This window comes from Canis aureus, chromosome 29 (genome assembly GCF_053574225.1).
Source record: "Canis aureus isolate CA01 chromosome 29, VMU_Caureus_v.1.0, whole genome shotgun sequence".
NCBI lineage: Eukaryota > Metazoa > Chordata > Mammalia > Carnivora > Canidae > Canis > Canis aureus.
In genome coordinates, this window is record NC_135639.1 from 29,744,005 (window position 1) to 29,765,595 (window position 21,591).

A 21,591-nucleotide genomic window follows, 5' to 3' on the forward strand; every position below is an offset into this window, starting at 1 on the left:
GGAAGGGAACAGAGTTAACCACATGTTAAAGCCTCTCCATGGTTTTTATAGCTGGTTCTTATTGTGTCCTGTGGTTTGAGTGTGATAGGCCTATGACATGGAGCTTTGAGATGGTCGCAGAATCAAATTTTCTTTCCAAACTGCCCCCAGATGATTTCCCCATCTGTTGGGAATTAACAATATCAGTATAAACCCAGGTTCCTTAGCTGGGCTCTCATCTTGTCTGCCAAATGTGCTAAGTTACTCTAAGCCATTAGAAGCACATGGTAAAATCCCAGTATGGAGTAGACATTATTACACAGCCTGGGATAGAACACAGATCAAGTCATGACCCCCAAACAGGAAAAGCCTAGATCTCTGACAACTTGTCTATAAAATCCCCCAGCTCTGTCCGCATAAAGGAGTCCTAGTGTTGGTTCAGTGATACAGAAGTTAGACCAAAACTCCTCATTGTTTCTTTTTTTTTTTAATTTTTAAAATTTATTTATGATAGAGAGAGAGGGGGGGGGGCAGAGACACAAGCAGGCTCCATGCAGGGAGCCCGACGTCGGATTCGATCCCGGGTCTCCAGATCGCGCCCTGGGCCAGAGGCAGGCGCTAAACCGCTGCGCCACCCAGGGATCCCCTCCTCATTGTTTCAACACACCCCTCAAAGAATAGGATGAAGGGCAAATGATCCTCTCAGCCTCAAAGGGTCTGAGTGGCCAGGAGCCTCACACACAATGTGGGGCTACTTGAGGGGTGAGGGGAACAGGAGATCCATTTGATCTCTCTGGTACAGTCTCCTCTCCTTAACAATAGGGGAAGGGGTTAGTGTCCAATCAGGAGAACTCCTAGAGAGGCTGACTTAGTGGAAGGCAACAAACATTAAGTAGGATTACTCTCCTAAGCAAGAAGGCACTGAACCACATGCTACTGAAAACGAGGAAATGAAAACAGTCGGGTGTAGCCGGCGAAATGACCCCAGCACACAGGTAAAGTAAAGCCGGCAGGACGGGTGCTAGAGGGAGCTGCAGACACCGGCCTCTCCTCCGCTGCCCCATGAGGCCTTGAAGGCCGCGGCCAGTGGGGCCTGGAGGGAGAGGGGACTTTCTGACAGTCTCTACCAGGTTCCAGGCGAGGCAAAGAGAGGGGGAAAGCTTCAGGGCGCACTGGGACGCCATCCTCCCCATGGCCCCTGAGGCAGGAGCACCCCCGGGAGGGGAGTGAGCATCCTGCAGCCCCTGCTCCAGCGGGGCTAGTGAGGCCGGCGACACTAGCTGCGGCGCCTCCGCGGCCCTCCGCGGCCCTCCGCGGCCCAGTGGCATCACTCGCGGCCCTTTCAAAGGAACTTCCCCTCTACGCCACCCAGATGCACGGCCTCCCCCGGAGCACGGGGACAGCAAGGCCCCTCTGTCCTCGAGCCCCCAGGCCCCAACCTGGCGCTGGCCCTGGCCCTGGCCCGGAGAAGGGCAGCCGCAGCCGCAGCCGCACAGCCCAGCGTCCTGACTCGGCCGCGAGGGGCCGCGAGGGGCCGCCGGCCCCGGGGAGCCTGTAAAGCGCACACAGGTGCGCGGCCGGCGCGGAGGCCCGGGGCTCCGGGGCGCACCTGCGCCCCCTCCCTGCTCGCCGGCCGAACCGCTTCCTGAGTCTCGGCAACCTTCAGGCGGGCCCCCCGCCAAGGGGACCGCGACGCGCTCTCGGCTGGGATCCGAGCGACCCTGCGCTGCGCTCCTCGGGGAGGCCGCGCGCGGGCGGGGGCGGCGCTCCGGAGCCCTTGTGTGGAGCAAGAGCGCCCTCTAGTGGCGCAGGGGGCGCCTCCTGGCCCGAGAGGCCGCCTGGGAGCACAGGGAGCCGAGGCCGCGCCCCAGCACACGCGCCAGATTCCTATGCATTATCCTCCCTCTCCTCTGCCTCCCTTCTTCTTTCCCCTCCAACGGTTTAACGATCCAGGAACAAGGACCAGACAGACTGGTGACAGGGCCAGGCCGACATAGTTCATGCTGGAAGTCTACACTAAAACTCGGGTCTCTGGCCTTCCAGTCCAGGGTCTTTTCCTTCTAGGTTCATCTCCCTGCATACATCTATATCTATACATATACATATAATCAGTCCTTCTTTTCTTGATCACCTGCTATGTGAATTGGTATAGGGAGACTGCAGGAATGGACAAGACACACACATGGTCTTCCCGCCTGGGGGAGAGACTGACAAGCTGTCAGCAATGCCAGTGCCCTGTGAAGATGCCTCTAAAGGGCTGGAGACGTAGGTAAAAGGCTCTGGACAGTGTTCTAAGGTCAGCAGGGCGCTACTGAACATTAGGTGGGCGAATATCGTGATCAGATTTCTAACTGTGCAGGATCACTCTGAGTTTGAGCAATGCCTCAAGCTAGTTGTTAGGCTTTGGACAACCCACCTAAAAAATGTTCAAGACAGAAGGAATCTTAGGTTTCAACTAGTCTATCTTATACATAGAGAGACCCAAGCTCTCAGAGAAGGCAAATCACTTCCTCCAAATAGCTGAGTCCCTTCGCCTAAGTCCCTTCACCTCCCACTCAAGGTCCCAAATATGCCAGCCTGAAGCAGACACAGCTCCCACGGCTGCTCCCTATAATACAAAGACTTCCCTAGCCTCTGCCCCCACAAAAGTTCACCCGGGGCCACGCCAGAGTCAAGCAAATTATCTTCAAGACTGACAAAAAAGCATGCTCACTAGACCTGCTACCCTGAGACCTCAGGGTAGTTGAGAGCTTGCTTCAGTATCCATGGCTAGCAACAACCAGGGTAAGACATGAAACCCAGAGACTGTAGACAGGTGTTGGGGGAAGGAGGGTGACCTTGGCAAGGGGCTCCCACAGAGACCTGGGGAGCAGGAGGCTTGACTCACACTGACACATTGAATTCCATTCCAAATAGCATGCAAAATAAAGAAAACAAGTTTAGGAATTGAAAAGTAACTCAGACTTTGTAAAAACAGATGGTGATAAAATGCAGTTGTCCTAATATTTGGATAATTTAAATGCCCTCAGCAGCTAGGGAATTAAGAGAAATAGTTCAACATAGGCTGGATCATTTAGCATTTGGCTTGAAAAGTCATGGGCAGTAAAGAGGTCCCAAAATATGATGGAAACATGATAAGGAATGGTTTTGAAATAAAGAAACATGATCGGGGTGAGTGCCATCTGGAATTGGAGAACACCATGAAATAGTAGAAAGAGAGGTCGGAAAGATTGAATTCGAGACCTAGCTTAGCACCTATTAGCTATGTGACCTTGCCCAGACCACTTAACCTCTCTGACTTCATCTCAATAGTAAAGTTACAATAATAATAATAATAATAATTGCCCCATGTACCTCATAGGGCTCTTTAGCAATCACAAGGGAGGCCAGATAGGACCATGATAAAGGACAGCATTGCAGATCTCACCCCTACCACTTATTGGCTTTGTGACTTAGGTGAGGCCCCTCTAAACTCTGAGGGGTCTCACCATAATATAGGGATGTTAACCCCTGTTTCAGCTGGTTGTTGGAAGAACTAAATGCAATAGTCAAATTAAATCATAGCTAAATGACTTTGTCTACAAAATAGTGTGTACTACTCGATTTTTATCATCAGTGTGACTGTTTTCAAACCTACAAATTATTTATAAAAATGAAATATTATTGTAATATTTAGCATGCTATGACTTCACTGGGTAACAGGATAAATATTTAAAGAAAAATATACACAGAAAAAATTGGATGGAGGTGGTAAAGCATGTGGTCCGTCTTTATAAGGGAGGGAGTTCATAGATAAGGATGTATGGGGACTCAGGGTCTCACCAAATTAACTCATTTTAACTTAGTTAAGAGATGGTCATATGGATCTTTTTTAAGGATGAAAAATACTGTCCATGATCAATGGCCTTGTGTCAGGTTGGGATAAGGTATTTGGTGAGTGACTGAGAATCAGCGATAATTCAGGTCTTATCTAACATCTCCAGAGCCACTGAGAGCAAGAGTAATTGGTAGGTTAATGAAATCTGTAAAGACAGCGAATCTCCAGGGAGCCAATCTCAAGCTGGAGAAACTCCTCCCTCCTCCCCACAGAAGATAAAAAGTAATGCAGAAGAGCACCAAAGTTCATTCACTCCAAAAATACTTCTTCCCTACTCTATACTGGGCACCTTGTTAGGCACCGAGGATTTAGGTTTGAAAGACATGATCCCCTTCCTCACCAAGCTCACAGCCCAGTGAGGGGGAGTGTAAGTCACTACAATTCAGTAGGTAGTTATAGAGAAGTTTAGGGTACAGGAGTGTCCAGAGTTGGGGCTTCTAGCCCAGCCCAGAGATTAGAAAAGGTTTCCCAGAGGGACAACACCTGAGCAGGTTCTGCAAGGACCCAATGTAGCTAGTCTGACAGGGGGTCTGACAGGGGAGGAGGGTGGTTGTATTCTAGGAGGAAGGAGCACCACAGAAGTGGAACCACAGGTTGTTCAATTTGGTCCTTCAGGGTAAGGGAGTCAGCCCTGCAAAAGAACTAGGGTTCTTTTTATTATTATTATTTTATTTTATGATAGTCACAGAGAGAGAGAGAGAGGCAGAGACATAGGCAGAGGGAGAAGCAGGCTCCATGCACCGGGAGCCCGACGTGGGATTCGATCCCGGGTCTCCAGGATCGCGCCCTGGGCCAAAGGCAGGCGCCAAACCGCTGCGCCACCCAGGGATCCCACTAGGGTTCCTTTTTAACGTCGGCTAATGTCATGGCCTTGCCACATTATAGTGATTGTCCTTTTAAAATCTCTTGCTTGAGGGGCACCACAGGGGATTAGTCAGTTAAGCGTCTGACTCTTGGTTTAAGCTCAGGTCATGGTCTCGGGGTCCTGAGATCCAGAGCCCTGCCCTGCATCAGGCTCCATGCTCAGCAGGGAGTCTGCTTGTCCCTCCACTCCTCTTTCTCTACCACCCTCCCTCTGTCTCTAAATAAATAAGTAAAACCTTAAACCTCTTGCTTGAGAAAAGCGCATGATGCCCCCCGCCAAAAAAATTCCATTAGGAATCTTTTAACAGTTTTCTATGAACTTGTGTCTTACTAATCCCAACAGTGTCTGCTGGTACTTACACTTGAAAAATATTTATTATACTTTTGAAGGAACTTGTGTACTTTATTCCCAACAGTATCTACTGACATTGTCATTTGAAAAATATTTATGTGCAAGACTTAGCTAGCTTTTCATTGTGAAACACTCTTTGTTCATGCATAATTGTTCATGTTCATGACCTTACAAGGACTGCCAACTCAGCTCATGCCCCACTCCCCACCCCCAGAAGTTGGTGAGCCAGTTAGCATTGGAGTAAAGGGTACTGGCAGGATCTGAGACTGGAGAGCTAGCCAGAGCTAGGCTTCATTGTCCCTGTGAAAGTAGAAGGCATGGGGAGATGCTGAAGGGTTTAAAGGAGTGACAGCAATTGATGCTCTGCTGGCAATGTGGCAAGCAGCAGGAGAAAGGCAAGGCAGGGGACAAAGAGATGGGTTACATGGCAAGCTCTGAACTAAAGAATGGAAAGAAAGGAGCAGATATGAAAAATATTAAAAGGTAGAATTGATTGGACTCAGTGACCCTGATGTAAGAATTGGGGGCAAAGTCCCAGATGACCAGCTTGCTGGCTTAGGTAATTGGGTAGATGGTGGTACCAACACAAAAAAGGCAGAGAAAAGGACAGGGTTTGAGAAGAAAATTTTGACTTTGGACATAGCGACTTTGTAGTTCCTATGGGACAGCCAAGTGGAGATATATTAGAAGAAGGACCTAGGCTAGGTTTGGGAAGTATTGACATGGATAATAAAGTCCTGGGTGTGGGTAATAGCACTCAGCCATGGTATAGAGTGTGGGAGAAGAGGTCCAAGGACAAAACACCAAGAACCTCACCATCTAAGAGGCAGGTAGAAGTGAATAATTCCCCTCAGGAGGCAACCACATGCAGAAATGAAGGAGAAGGAGAGTAGCGGCAAGAGAGACAGAAAGAGACAGAGGTACCATGGAGCCAAGGGAAGAGAGGATTTTAAGAAGAAGCCATGAAATTTGTCAGTCCCAAGAGCAGTCAAGTACAAGGACCAGGGATCCCTGGGTGGCGCAGCGGTTTGGCGCCTGCCTTTGGCCCAGGGCGCGATCCTGGAGACCCGGGATCGAATCCCACATCGGGCTCCCGGTGCATGGAGCCTGCTTCTCCCTCTGCCTGTGTCTCTGCCTCTCTCTCTGTGACTATCATAAATAAATAAAAATTTAAAAAAAAATTTATAAAAAAAAAAAAAAGTACAAGGACCAATAACTTTACTAGTAGCTATGGTGAAAAGAATTAATAACAAAATACCATCTCCTACTTATGGGGCTCATTATGCTGTCAGAGCACCGCATACTTTGTATTTCATGTGTCTGGCCCTACAGCCTATAGCAACTGTCCAGAGGAAAAAGCCCCTAGAATGGAGGTGACTGTCTAGCAAGTTAGTGACTGGGCTCCTGGAACTGGAGATCAGTCCAGAATCTCAACCATGCTCCCTGGTTCCACCCACACTTGGGTTAGTGTCTTACATAACCAACAAGGAAATCAGAATGGGCCCTGTTCCAGAATAATGATATAGACTTTCAAAGGCTTGCTTATCACACTTTCTTTTGCACTTCCCAGAATCCAGAGGTATCAATGCTGTGGGATCATGTGACTCCTAAAAGGCATTACCTAATTCCTTACAGGAAGGGCTTGCACCCAGTTCCATATGTAAGAGGGATCATTGAAGGTCTTCAAGTAGAGCAGTGATATCAACTGAGGAGTCATTGGAAAGATTTATTAATTTTATTGAACTTGTATTTGACGGTACGTATTGTCTGGTTGTTGGATATTCACACCACCTGAAACAAAATAATGACAGTACACTGTGAAGACCTGTTCTGGATTTTTTTTTGCAACTGGACCCCTTCTCCTCACCATACCTCCTACTCCAATGAGTAGTCTATCTTCACCAGAGAGAATCACTCAAATTTGGAGCAAAAGCTCCTTGCAGATTTGATGAGGTCAATACTTCATCAGATCTCAGTTCTCCTCCTTCTGTGCTTTTCCAGGGGCAGGTCTGGCTCTCCCTACAGGAGTCCTCTGCTCACTCTTTCATCCCTGAATCACACCAATAAGAAGAGGGCAGCTGCCCTTCTGGTCTGTCAGATCTGGACCAGGCCCAGACTTTTCCATGCGGGACCAGGCTTGGACCTGCCTCCCTGTCTTGGTCTCTGTTGGGAGCAATTCACAACATACTTATCTCTGGGAATTCACTGCTCTGCTGGGCATAGGTCTGAGTATCTCTCTCTAAACCTATCATTCATAGCACAGAAGTAATATGAAAAAAAGACCTCTGGGGGATCCCTGGGTGGCTCAGCGGTTTGGTGCCTGCCTTTGGCCCAGGGCGCGATCCTGGAGTCCGGGGATCGAGTCCTGTGTCGGTCTCCTGGCATGGAGCCTGCTTCTCCTTCCTCCTGTGTCTCTGCCTCTCTCTCTCTCTCTCTCTCTCTCTCTCTCATAAGTAAATAAATAAATATTTTTAAAAAGACCTCTGTATCAGTGTCTAACATTGCATTCTCTACATCTCTCTATGGCCCAGATAGTATCACTGCACTGTTATCACATTGGAGGTTGGGCAAGGCCCCAAAACAGTCACCACTATGCAATGTTGATTTTCTGAGGGTGACTCATAGCCTTAGTTCCAGCTGGTGGCCTGGCTCTGGCCTTTTCTTCTGACCCAGAAAACTGAGCTTCAATCTGGGTACATGACTGCACAAGTCATTCCGGGTCAGGAACAGCTGAGAAGTTCTCTGGACTCTGTACCACTGGCCAAGGATGAGTGATGAGCTACTTCCTTTCCTCCTAAGTGTACTCTGTATGTGGCCCTCTTCTCATGATTGAAGATGGCTGGTACACAGGAAGAATAAAAGCAAGCAGGATGGGTAAATTGGAATTTTAAAATGCCTGCTTTGTCGCCTACTCCATTGTGTTGCTAAAACAGAAACATCCATTAAATATTAGATATGAGGGGCACCTGGGTGGCTTAGTCAGTTGAGTGTCCAACCTTTGATCATGATCTCAAGGTCATGAGATCGAGCCCCACTTAAGATTCTATCTCTCCCTCTCCCTCTGCCCTCTGTCCCTGCTCACATTCTCTCTCTCTAAAATAAATAGTTATGAAAACTCATTCTCAGAAAAAGGAGTCATTAAATGTCTGTCTCCTCCTTCAGAACAAGCCTAGACAAGTAACATGATGTTAATTCTCTCATCTCTCAACTAAATTAAAGAGATCAGTTAACTAGGAGACTTCTGAAATCATCTTAAGCCTATGCAACATTCCACCGGAAAAAAATTCTCTCTGTGCAAAGTCAAATTGAACTGCTATTATGATTTTAAAAAAATAGGTGTGATACACTTTTTAGCTTCTGCATCACAGACTTTTTGCTTGTCTAAATGACGTGTCTCTGCAACTAGACAACCTGTGTTCAAATCCTGGCTCCCAGACCAATAAGCTGGATGACCTTGGACAAGCCACTTAGCCACCCTGGGTAAAATGGGATAATGGCATTTCTTTCTCGGAGCATTGCTGGAGTATTTTTAATACATTTTAAAAAGTAAAACACCGAGGTGAGAGCCTGGGCATACCAAGTGTCAGTACAGGATAGCCCGGGGAAGTTTCAGACTGACTGATACTGGGTGGCAGGCAAACAGGGGCTGCCCAGGCTCTGCTGTGATGGTGCAATAACAAGCTCCCTGCTGTTTTTCTTCACTGTAGGTCAGTGCAGCTGAACGGCCAGCCCCTAGTGATGGTGGATGATGGGACCCTCCCAGAACTGAAGCCCCGCCCCCTGCGGCCCGGCCGGACTTTGGTCATCCCTCCAGTCACCATGGGCTTTTATGTGGTCAAGAATGTCAACGCTTTGGCCTGCCGCTACCGATAAGCCACCCTCATACCCACAAGTTACCAGCTGGTCTGCTGGACCGCTTTCCACTCTCCCACCCTGATAGTATCCTGATTTTTCAGACATCTTCTTAGCAACAAATCAATCTCTGCTGCCCCATCCTGCTGGAATCAGCAGACTTGCTCTCCAAAGAGACTAATGCCATAGCATGAGCTTAGCCTAGGTAGGCCACATCCACCCCAAAGGAACATGTAGACATCACCCATCACTGTACCTATGTAAGGATGAAGGTACATGTATAGAGCTGTATGTATCCATGTATACACCATGTAAATGAGCTGATGGCACATGCCAAGGACAGATGAAACAGCTCTCCATGATCCGGGTCACACAGCTATACGACTGTGGACCATAGTGTGTGACTGCTGCCCTCAGCACAAAATGGGGAAGGAAACCACCAGGTGGGCCCTCAGGAGCCCAATCCTCCTCTGATTCCTCTCCCTGTCTGTTCCCTGCTGTTGCCCTGGGTTTCCCGTCACCTCTCTTCCTACAGGGGAGCAGGCAGGTGGGTCAGCGCCGGCCTGCTGGGTGAGCTGTTTCTGTCATTTCCTGGTTGATGCATGATTGTGTGCATCTGGGCTTCTGACAGTGGCATCCATCACTGACTATTCCTCTGGGAAGCGGGTGCTTCAAAAGTAAAATTGCAATCATGCTCCAGATTTTGTAAGAGGGTTCTATTCCTCTGTGCATCCAGATTCCCCTGGGGTTGGAATGGGAGTCAGGTAACAATATTCATGGAGTGGAGAACAATGTATTAGGCACCACAGAAAGCAATCATCATCCGTCATGTGGCTGAGAGGAAGGGAGCTTCAGCACAAAGAGAAAGCACACTGAACCAGCAAATGCACATGCACACGTGCACACACGCACGTGCACACACCCCCCAACTGAACAAGCAAATAATTAGACCTGTATCAAATCTGAAGGAATTTTAAGGGCATGTAGATCAAGCTCTTAATAGTTTGTCTGACCAAAACCATAAAAAAAAAAAAGGTGTAAATCGAAAGTCATCACTGTAAGATACAAGGGAATCTAACCTTTCTGCCTCTTCCCAAGGAGTGGTGAGCCTGCCAGTGGCATTTCCTAGGCAGAAAGCTAATCCAGTCCTGAAAGATGACCAGGTCCCTGCTCCCCCAGACCAGCCCCCAGGCAACAGAACAAAGCTTTCAGTTCACCACCTGGGGAAGAGGGTATCTGGAAACTGAGGTCTGCTGGGGAACTGTGGAGTGGTGAGTGGGATCCCCCCACCCCGGAACTGGGCAGGGGACATGGACTGATTTAAAGTTTATGATAAACCTTCCATATGATTTAAGAGGTAAGATGCAAATAAGCTGCCACTGAAACTACTCTTTCCTATGGGTTTGATTTTCTTTCTCAGGGTAAATGGCATGAATGACAGGGGCTAAGGACAGGGCCAGGTCTGAGGTGACACAAGGGAGGAAGTCCAGGAGACTCAGCATGGAGAACAGAGATGGGGGTGATTGGGGGGAGGGAAGCCAACAGGCCACTCTTTGCGTGAGGAAGAGTGGACTTGGGTTTTGTCAAGTGTGTCAGCAGGTCCAGGAGGATGAGCACACCGGAGGTGGGGGACCAAATACTGGGCTGGACCTGGTCAGTGGGCATGCTCAGCCCAGAAGAGGATGGAGAGAGGGGAGCAGACCCTGGCACTGTCAGGTACAAGGTTATCCTAGGGGGCCTCCTCCTCAGGAAGCAGGCAGCTCCTGCTGCAGCCTCAGCTCTGGTGGGGAGCGAGGGAAGAGAAGCGCCAAGGCTGGGATAGAACAGCCCAAATGAGGACAGTCCAAGTAAGGAAGACAGAGGAAAGGAGAGACCAAGTAGTTGTCTCCCCAAAGTTTAAAAAATTTGTGCAGATACCAAAATCTCCTCTATATACGGGCACAGCTATAGGCCTCCAATGATAACATAAGAGCAGCGGTCCCAGTGGGTCTGGGCCTGGCCAGTTTGCTTTACATATATAGTAGCCCCATGAAGGAGTCCCTGGTTTTACCCCCAGCTTCCCATGAGGTGTGGAGAGAGGTCGTAGCTGGCCCAGGGCCACCCAGGGCAGTGGGTTGCTGAGTGGAGAATAATCCAGTGCCTGTCCATTTAACCACCAAGCCCAGTGGTTGCCCACCTCACAGCCTCACTCTCTCACCTCGAATTCAATGCAGTCAAACCTCCAGAACTCCGTGCAAAGCACACTTTGTGTAAATAAGTGTTGATTCTTCACTAAGCTTCTAAGCCTCCAGAAGATAGGCAGTTTCTGCTTCTTTTTTCTTTCTCTGTGTATTAAATGCTCCCAAGAGGTTTAAATTTTGCTTTTTGGGTTTTTTTTTTTTTTTTTTTTTTTAGTTAATAAAAAGGGAAGAGGGAATCATTGAAATTTATCTTTGGGGTCCTGAAATTCTAATTTTGTGACTGTCTCGTGGAAGTATTTGCGTTATTCAAAGGATACTGATAACATCATATTCTTTAGGGATTTCCCTATAGAGCACCTGTCCTGGCTTTTGCATTTGGGATGGGGGATAATTACTAAATCAGTAGGGCTCACTTCCTATAAGGGATTCCCCTATAATACTCCCCCAAAAGACAGCCTGTGGCAAAACTCAGCATCACAATGCATACCAGGGGAGCAGTTTGCAAGGCTGGGCCCTGGGACAAAAGAGTTCATCCACTAGCTTCCCAGATCAGATTTTTTCCTCCTAAAATAAGACACGACTGAGATCATCCAAGACTTTAGAGCCACTTTACTTGAAACTGAAGAATGGGCTTGCAGAGATGCTTATTTGAAAGCATAATAAGGTATAATGAGAAGTCTTTGCCTTTTGTTGAGATGATTGTCTGTTCTCCCTGCCTCTAGGAATGATTTTCTTTCTCTTTTCTTATCACAAAGGTTCAGAACAAATTCTCATTGTTGTCTGAAGAAAAGGTCTCAATTCTTCTAGTTCCCTGAAAAAGCTGCAACTGTGGGATATTAGCTTATCTCTGGATGGAGAAAAGCTTGAAAATTCCAGAACAGGTTTACAATGAGGCTAAGGCCTGGGACCCCCCAGAACAATTCCCAATGGCCCAGTGGCCCTCATAGCCCCAGCCCCTCCCCAGCAGTTGGGCCCAAGCCCTGCATCCTCCAAATGGTAGAAGCTTTTGGTGGATTTCACCTGAAAGTCCTCCTGCTGGCCTGGAGCATCAGAAGCTGCTGAGGCTTTGGGAGTGGAGGGGGGTCAGGGGGGATGGAGGGGGTGGAGGGGGGTCCGGGGGGGTGTGCAGGGAAGAGATCCAGCCTGACTGTGAACCTGGCTGTGAACTGCTGAGCTGCTGGAGGGGTTCTGGCCATGCCCCACATCTGCAGGTGTGGTCCACAAGTACATTCCAGGCCCATGTTTGGGAAGGATGCAGCTGCTGGATTCACCTTGGAAATCCACTGAGAGAGGCTTTATTTCCAAAAACAAAAGGGCAGTATTTAAACTCTGCAGAAGCAAAGATGAAGCAGGTAGATATCACTGGCAATAAAAAACACTAGGACAGAAAAAGACTTTAAAAATTTGAAGCATCAGGGGATCCCTGGTGACTCAGCGGTTTAGCGCCTGCCTTTGGCCCAGGATGTGGTCCTGGAGTCCCGGGATCGAATCCCACATCAGGCTTCCTGCATGGAGCCTGCTTCTCCCTCTGCCTGTGTCTCTGCCTCTTTCTGTGTGTCTTTCATGAATAAATGAATAAAATCTTTAAAAAAATTTTTTTGAAGCATTAATAGAATATCTAAAAATAATAGAGATGTGTCTTGGAGAAGGCAAGGGAAGAAAGGGCATAAAACATTTATGCACAAGGGTTCCTCCACTACCCTTCTCTCTCTAACCTCAGTACTCCTGCCCCAGCCTGGACACTGCCCACTGCTTTCCCACTAACTCCTCTCCAGTTTCATTGCCTTCCCTCTGCCTCGGGCTCCCAACCTGGAGGCTAGGGAAATCTGTACTGACCAGGAATTAAGTCTTATTGTAGAATTGTTTGCAATCTTTTCTTAGGATATACCAGAATTGCAAATAAGGTAGTAAGGGGCACTCAAAGATAAACAGTTTTTATAAGACTCAAACAACTAGAGCTTTAGAATCATTGCTTTAGAATCACATGGACACAAAAACTTCTATAACTGCCTTCTTATGCCCAGTCCTGGGTGGTGACTGTTTGGGGAAGACCAGAGAAGTGATTTGTCCAAGACAATCCAGATAAGCAGAGCGGCAGAACCAGGAGTCAAACCCAGATCTGTTGGATTCCAAAGCCTGCTCTCATTGAACCATGCTCTCTCTCATTGGACTGGTGGTGGCCAACTTTTTCTCACCTCCAAAGAAGCTCCACAGCTAGCTTTCTTAACAGCCTGTGAGTGTCTACAGAAACCCCTACTAGTGCTTTCACCCAGGACAGCTGTCAAGTGGGGGGAAGCCTGTGAGCAGGCCTAATGAGTAGTGAGTAGGGCTGTAACCTACCAACCTTGGCTGTAACATTTGGAATCCACCCTCCCCTCAGGCCCACCAGTGGTCCTCCTGGTCACTCCTCCCCTGTGTTTTTCTGTAGAATAATTTAAAGGACAACTCCTACCATCACCACCCACCACAGGTGATGATTCCTGATATTTCTAAGTCCTGGAGAGCCAGGCAGCACCCACACATGCATTGTCCCTGAAAGCACTGCTCCTCCTGTCCCCATCACTAAGAGGTTTGGAAGTTTCTCTTTGTCTTCCAGACTAAATAATAAATCCATTAACTACTGCCAGAGGGGTTGTATTTGTATAGACCACTCTAAAATAAGAAAGCTAAAACACAAGAAACCAACTGCTTTGGCACCCACTTCCTACTAAACAGCAGAGCAGCTCCCCCAGGAGCCCTGGAGCACTTGGAAGGAGCTGACCAAATTCCAAATGACTGGCTCATGAGTAAACCCCCCTGTCCTATGCACCCAGCTGAGAAAAGGGGTCCTTCCTTACAGCCCACAGCATGAACTTTACTCTTCTAATTATTATTCATGAAAATATTCTAGGATTCTTTTTCAAGTTCTAAATGTTATATAATAAATTATATTTTTGGAAGAAGCAAAAAAGAAACCTAAGTTTTATTCATCTGGAAGTTGGCAAAATGAGTAAAGGAACACCTCCCAGGAAAGTTTCTTCTCTGCAGGGGATTTTACCAGGTGTTAATATTTGCTTCCAAAAACAGATTATATTAAGGTTTATACGAGCTTGGTGATTGCAGAGAGTCTGGGTCCATGAGGTAGTTTATATTTTGAAATGACATTCTGTAAGTAATAAAATGTGAATGCTCTAACTTTCTGTTCTCAGGGTGTTCTGTGGGGAGAAGGGGGAGGCGGGGCACAGTTGTCCACACTACATTTCCACCCAACAAACTAACACACAGGTGGGATCATTGGTTTCGTGATGTGCTGCCGTCTCCCTATTTCCTCTTCTCCACAGGCTTTGCTTCCAGTATTAGGGCTCTAAGTGCAAATGAAATGTTGCTGTTCAAGTTAGGTGACATGCACTATGTCAAAGTAACTGTTAACTGCAATAACAGATAAACCCCAGAATCTCAATGACCTAACATAATCGACATTTCTTGCTAATAGATCATGTAAAGTTCAACTGGTGGCAGTGGGGTAAGTAGTGGTTCCATTCCCCACAGCCCTTCAGGGACCCAGATGGAAGGCAGTCTGCCATCTCAGCACTTGGCCTCCAAGGTTGCTATGGGCATCCACCTGTAGTTGGCAGATGAGAAGAGAGAGTGTGCAGAACCACCTATGCTAGCTTAGGGGCCTAACCCGGAATTCACATAAATTCCTTCCACTCAATTCCATTGACCATCAGTCACATAGTCCCATCTAGATGTGAAGGTTTCAGAAATGATGTCCCTGGCTGGACAGTCACTTCTCAACAGTTGTATTTCATTGCTATAAATGGAATGTCTTTGATCCCCACCACCACCACCAAACTCATATTGAAACCTTATCCTATGTGATGGTCTCCCAATGAGATAGTATTTGGATGTGGGGCCTTTGGGAGTGATTAGATCATGAGGTGGAGTTTTCATGAATGGGATTATAAAAGAGACTGCAGAGGGCTCCTTTGCTCCTTCAACCATGTGAGAACACATCCAAAAGGTTCTTATGAACCAGAAAGGGCCTCTCATCAGATACTGAAGCTGCTGGAACCTTGATCTTGGACCTCTCTGCCTCCAGAACTGTGAGGAATAAACCTCTGTTGTTTATAAGCCATCCTGTCTATGGTATTTTTATTATAGAAGCCTGAACAGACTAGGACATTCATGAAAAAGGAGCACAAAACTTTGATGGACAGCCAGGAGATGATAAAATGTATCAATGATATTGGGTCGCTCTGGTTAATTTGCCATCAAGTGAGTGTTACAAGTGAGTGGTGATATCTAAATTCAGAGGATTCTTTTACATATTTCAGATTGACCTAGAGGAGCTTCCTTCTCCCTCTTTCCCTTCCCTTAAGTCATGCCACTCCAAGTACTTGGCCTAATTTTAACAGAAAACAATCTTTGTGTTGTCTCACTGCTATCCAGTTAGGATGCATCTGGTATGGATGCTGTGCCCTCTACCAGACATAGCAGAAATATAACTTAAAACCTCCAAATAAAATAATAAAAAGTAAAACCTCAAATAGCAAAGCAGAATCAAAGAGGCCATAGCTACAGACCAAATGGGAACCCACCCCTGGAGATGACACAGTTTTCACTGGTTGAATCCACCTGAGGAGAGTGGGAATCTATATCTTCAGGCCAGTTAAGGAGGCTATTCTGGTCTCTGGTCCTGACTGCCCGTCTACTGTGTGATGTTAAACAAGTCACTGGCCTCTCTGGAGCTTAGAGCCCTCATCTGTAAAATGAGGACCTCAGATTAAGTGAACTCTAGGGTCACCCAAAACTCCCTACTGCCCGAGTTCATAAATATATGCATACACACACACACACACACATATATACACATATATTGTGTATATATATATACATATATATGTATAAATATATACGTATATATTTAGATATACCTTTCTGAGAGGTCTCAAAGTTAGCCTTACATTTTTTGTCGCTGCTTCTATATAAATACAATGTGCCTTCAGGATCCATGCACGTGAAATTTAACAGACCACACCATTTGATGATTTTTGTTTCTAGAGGTAAGGTCATGATTTTTCTTTGAGTTAATTACTTGACTCCTCCCATCCAAATTTCTTCCAAGCAGCGACTTAGTACAAATTTAATGTAAATGAAGCACGCCCCAAGGTATACTCGCCTTGTTATTAGGTATTTAAAAGAAAAAAACAGTTGACCTCACTTTTGAGAAATTAAATTGCACTAGAAGACATGAACAAGGGATGCCACAGCAACATTTGAAATGTAACACAGTAGATTTTTTTCATGTGTACACCTAATGTCCTGGAATTCAACTATTTGGGGGGGGAGGTGAGCAGTGGAGGAGTGAGGAAGTGGGAGGGGCAATGAAAGATGCAGGGTGGACAGCAAAAAGAATGAATAATTAAAATAATGCTAAGGGAGATGCAGGGAAGAACAAAGAGCAAAATAAATGGTAAATATATGGGGAAATCTAAATAAATATAAGACAATAATAATGGTATTTCTTTTTTTTTAATGGTATTTCATAGAATTGAAAATGCGTTACAATAGCATACATTTTAAAAGCAGACAGGCAAGTATTCTAACATCCTTTCATTTTCAAGGAAGAGGTAAAAGTACCAATTTATATTAAACTTTGATAAGTCAAGGATGCATGTTTTACTCCCTAGGGTAACCACTAAAAGAATATTAAAAGAAGGCATTATTTCTAAGTGAATAGAGGCAGGGAGAAGAGTGGAATCAAAATAAGAAATAATTGATCTAAAAGAAAGCAAGAAAAGAAATAACAAAGAACAGGTGGGACAAATAGAAAGTGAATAGTAAGATGATAGATTTGAACACAAATTTGTAATGTTATTAAATGTAAGTAGAATGCTCCAATTAAAAGACAAAGATTGTCGGAGAAGATAAAAAGAAACAAAGCCCAACTAAATGCCATTTAAAAAGAAACATCTAAAATATAAGAAGGTAAAAGGATTAAAAAAGATATGCCATGCAACAAGAGGTTACGTTGATATAAGACAATAAATACTTTTGTAAAACAAAAAGCACTGTTAATAATGGAGAGGGACATTTCATAAAGAATTTTTAACCATAAAAATTCTAAATTTGCATGCACTTAAATAACAAACCTTAGCTGTAAGAAAAGCCTCACAGAAATATAAGGGGAAAAGACAAATTCACATGTATAATAGGAATTTTTTTTTTTTTTATGATAGAGAGAGAGAGAGAGAGAGGCAGAGACACAGGCAGAGGGAGAAGCAGGCTCCATGCAGGGAGCCCAACATGGGACTTGATCCCAGGTCTCCAGGATCATACCCCAGGCTGATGGTGGCGCTAAACCGCTAAGCCACCGGGTCTGCCCTGTAATAGGAAATTCTAAACACATTTCTCTCAAAAAATGAGAGAAAAGGCAGACAAACTCAGAAAGGATAGAAAATTCAGACAATTAACAAATTTCATCTAAATGAAATTTGATGCATAAATTTTAAAATGAAACTAAATCATATATACAGGGATACCTGGGTGGCTCAGGGGTTGAGCGATCCTAGAGTCCCAGGATCGAGTCCCACGTCGGGCTCCTTGCGTGGAACCTGCTTCTCCCTCTGCCTATGTTTCTGCCTCTCTCTGTGTCTCTCATGAATAAATGAATAAATACTTTAAAATTAAAAAAAATCATATATATACACATATCTATGTGTGTGCACATATATGAAGCAAAAACTGACCCACAGTCAGTAAAATGTTTTTTTTTGTTTGTTTGTTTTAGTAAAAATGTTAATGCCAAGCTATACTAAAGCCTGAGGCAAATAGGTAAATCAGAAATACTGATCATATTTATATTCAAAATTTTGATATTTTGTTCATCATGGATTTTTTGCATTAGTTTTGACTTTTGGAAACATTAATTAGAATAGTATTATATTGATTACCAAATTTTTTGACATCCCTTTAAAATCTTCAGAGTATCTCATTCTCCCCACCCCCATCCTGGTCCTGAAGCCAACATAGGAGGTAAAATGGAATCCTAGAAGGACTCATAAATGTTTTTAAAGGCATAAAAAGAGGAAAAAAGAAACAAAAGGTGGGACAAATGCAAAACAAATAGCAAGATAATGACTGATAGGCTTTAAACCACAATACTAATCCCATTAGTGTGAGTTGTTCTTTACACACAATCTGACAAATCTGTCTGGCAGAGATGGTCAGTCTGGAAAAAAAATCAGACCCAAGTATAACGTGCCTACAAAAAAACCTGTGTTTTACATATGAAGACACAAGTAGGCTAAGAGTAAAGGATGGAAGATTACATATGCAGGGGAGGTAAAATGTCTCCTCTACCCTCTCAGGGTTTCTGGCTGAGGCTGACACAAAACAGAGTCCCAGGAGAGAAGCACAGAGATTTTATTTAGTAATTTTTAACACCTATGTGGGAGCCCCCACAAGAACGAAGATCCGAAGAACTAGCAAGGCCTAAGTAGATACTAGACTGAAGAAAGAGCGGCAATTGTGGAAAAGTAACTAGAGTAAATGAAGAGACTACAGAAAGATAAGAGTTATTTTAACCTAGTCTATTTGTACAGATTTCTCTCTGCCTAGATTGCCCTTCTCTGGTGCAAAGAAATTTCCTTTGGAGGAGGGCATCTTTCCCATAGAAGTTTCATCTCCTGCTTACTGAAAGAAAAGGGAAGGTCAGTGTGCCTTTCTTGCACCTGCTATGTTTCAAGTGCCTTTAGCTCACAATAATCAACACACCAAAGTAGCATATTTTGGGGTTACATGTCTTGAATGCTTCCATATGCCATATTAACTAATCAAAATAAAGCTGTCGTGGTGACACTATTCTCAAAGTAGATTTAGTGCAATGAATAGTGTTAAGGATGAAAAGGTAATTTTATAATGGTATGGGGGCTCATTCATTAAGAGAACATAATAATCATACTGTTAATGTATCAAATAACAGAGCTTCAAAATATATGAAGCAAAACTTGACAGAATCATGAGGAGGAATAGACAAATCCACAATTGTAGTTAGAGAATTCAATATCACTATCTCAATATTTGATAGAAAAGGTACACAGAAAATCATTAAGGAGATAGAAGACTTAAGTGTCAGTATCAACCAGCTTGGCCTAATTGACATTTGTAGATCACTCAACCCAACAAAAGAATGATATATATTATTCTCAAGTACACCTGAAACATTTACCAAGATTTACCATATCCTAAGCCATCAATACATTTAAGAGGACTCAAGTCTCACAAAGCATATTCTCTGGCCAAATGGAATAGAAAACAATTACAGAAAGATACCTGGAAAATAGTTGGAAATAACTATTCAAATAGTTGGAAATTAATACCACACTTCTAAATAATCTACGAGCCAAAAATAATCAAAGGAAAAATTAGAAAGCATTTTGAACTCATTGAAAATGAAAATACGACATATCAAAAGCTGTGGGTGCTGATAAAACAGTACCTCGGGGAAAATTTATAGGAGCAAACTCCCTTGTTGGAAAAAAAGACGAAAGGTCTCAAATAAAATGGGTCAGTTTCTACCCTAAGAAACTAAAAAATAATAAAAAAAAGAACAAATTAAATCCAAAGTAAACAGAGGAAAGGAAATAGTAAATAGTGCAAAAATTGATGAAATAAACAGAAAAACCAATGAAAATTGTTGAAACCAAAAGCTGTTTGAAAAAAATCAATAAAATCCTTAGTGTGATCTGAATCCTTCTAAATTTATTGAACAGAATAGAGAATCCAGAAATAGAGCCACATATTTATATTCAACTTATTTGAGACAAATGTGTCAATGTAATTCAATGAAGAAAGGATATTTTTTTCAACAAATGGTGTTAGAAAAATTGGGTATCTATATGCAGAAAAATGAACCTGAATATTTCTCTCATGCTTTCTACAAAAAATCAACTTGAAATGGATCATAGACTTAAGTGCAAAACAAACTATGAAACTTCTGGAAGAAAACAGGAGGAAATCTTTGTGACCCTGGTTTAGGCAAAGATGTTTTAGGCAGTGGTTCAAAAAGCACAAAAATTTCTGTTCCTCAAAAGTCACTGTAAAAGAAAATGAAAAGACAAAGCCACAGGCAGGCAAAAGAAGAAAGGAAAGGAAAGGAAAGGAAAGGAAAGGAAAGGAAAGGAAAGGAAAGGGGAAAAAAGAAAGAAAGAAAGAAAGAAAGAAAGAAAGAAAGAAAGAAAGAAAGAAAGAAAGAAAGAAAGAAAGAAAACATCTGGTAAAGAATTCATTCTAAATATATAAAGGAATCATATAAGTAATAAGAAAAAAATTCTAATTTTAAAATGGGCAAATGATTTGAACTTTTAACACATGGCATATAAACACATGAAAAGAAGTTCAACATCATTAGTCATTAGGAAAATGGGAATTCAGACCCCAGTGGGATACTACAACATACCTACTAGAATGGCTAAAATTACAGAAGGACGATGTCAAATGCTAAGGAGGTGACAGAGCAGCAAACTCTTTCAGAGCTGCCAGGGTGGGTGTAAAATGGTGCATTCACTTTACTGTACAGCCTATACCATACAGTTACTTATTATACAGCCCCGCCATCCTACTCCTAAGTATTTACCCAAGTAAAATAGAAACTTATGTTGACACAAAAGCTTGGATATAATTACAAATGGGTATAGCGGATTAAATCAAAATTGAAAACGTTTGTGCCACAAATGATACCATTTAGAAAGCAAAAAACCAAACCACATAAAGGGGGGAAAATTGTAAATCATAGATCTACTAGGGGACTTGTATCCAGGATATATAAAGAACTCCTACAATTTGATAATAAAAAGACAAGTAATTTTTAAATGGGCAAAGGAACTGAACGTACATTTCTTGAAAGAAGATTCACAAATGGCCAAAAAGCACACGAAAGATGCTGAACACCGTTAGTCATTAGGAAAATACAAATCAAAATCAGGAGATACCGCTTTCCACCCACCAGGATGGCTAAATAAAAAGAGACAATAACAAGCGTTGACACAGATGTGGAGAATTGGGAGCCTCCCACACTGCTGGTGAGAAATGGAAACTTCTAGCAGTGGCAGGGAAGAATGGCAGCATATCCACTTGATGGAACTAATTCAAGCCCTGAAATCCGCGCTTATGAAGAGTCTTAGAGAGGAGAGAAACAAGGGGAGCGAAAACGGGGTGAAGAGCGCAGCGCCACCGGATCTCAAGACACTCGCCTGCAGCACGTGGGAGCCGGAATGGGCCGCTGCGAGGTGGGGCGCTGAGGCGAGCGGGGAGGCGGGAGCAGCGGCGGGGCGCGGTGGAGCCCGCTCGGGGGCCCGCAGTGCAGGCTGCAGCTCCCGGCCGGTTCTCCCGACTGCTGGGCCTGGCCGCGACCCCCCCACCCCCCCACCGGGCTGCGCCCAGCGCCCCCAGGGAGCCCCGAGGCACGGGGCGGGGGGGGGGGTCGGGAGGGGATTTGCTCCCTT

The 21,591-nt window shown here is 44.6% G+C and overlaps 1 protein-coding gene across 3 annotated transcripts in view; it reads left to right on the top strand.

Moving 5' to 3' along the window:
* Positions 1 to 11,279, top strand: part of HPSE2 (heparanase 2 (inactive)) — a 627,272-nt gene extending 615,993 nt beyond the window's left edge. For 2 of the 3 annotated variants that reach the window (XM_077878047.1, XM_077878046.1), the window contains one exon: positions 8,780 to 11,279. In XM_077878047.1, the coding sequence (XP_077734173.1) occupies positions 8,780 to 8,945 (166 nt within the window). In that variant the 3' untranslated portion in view covers positions 8,946 to 11,279. Of the gene's footprint in view, positions 1 to 6,707; positions 6,829 to 8,779 lie in introns of all 3 variants that reach the window. The other variant, XR_013368097.1, reaches the window with a different exon arrangement.
* Positions 11,280 to 21,591: the final 10,312 nt, after the last annotated feature.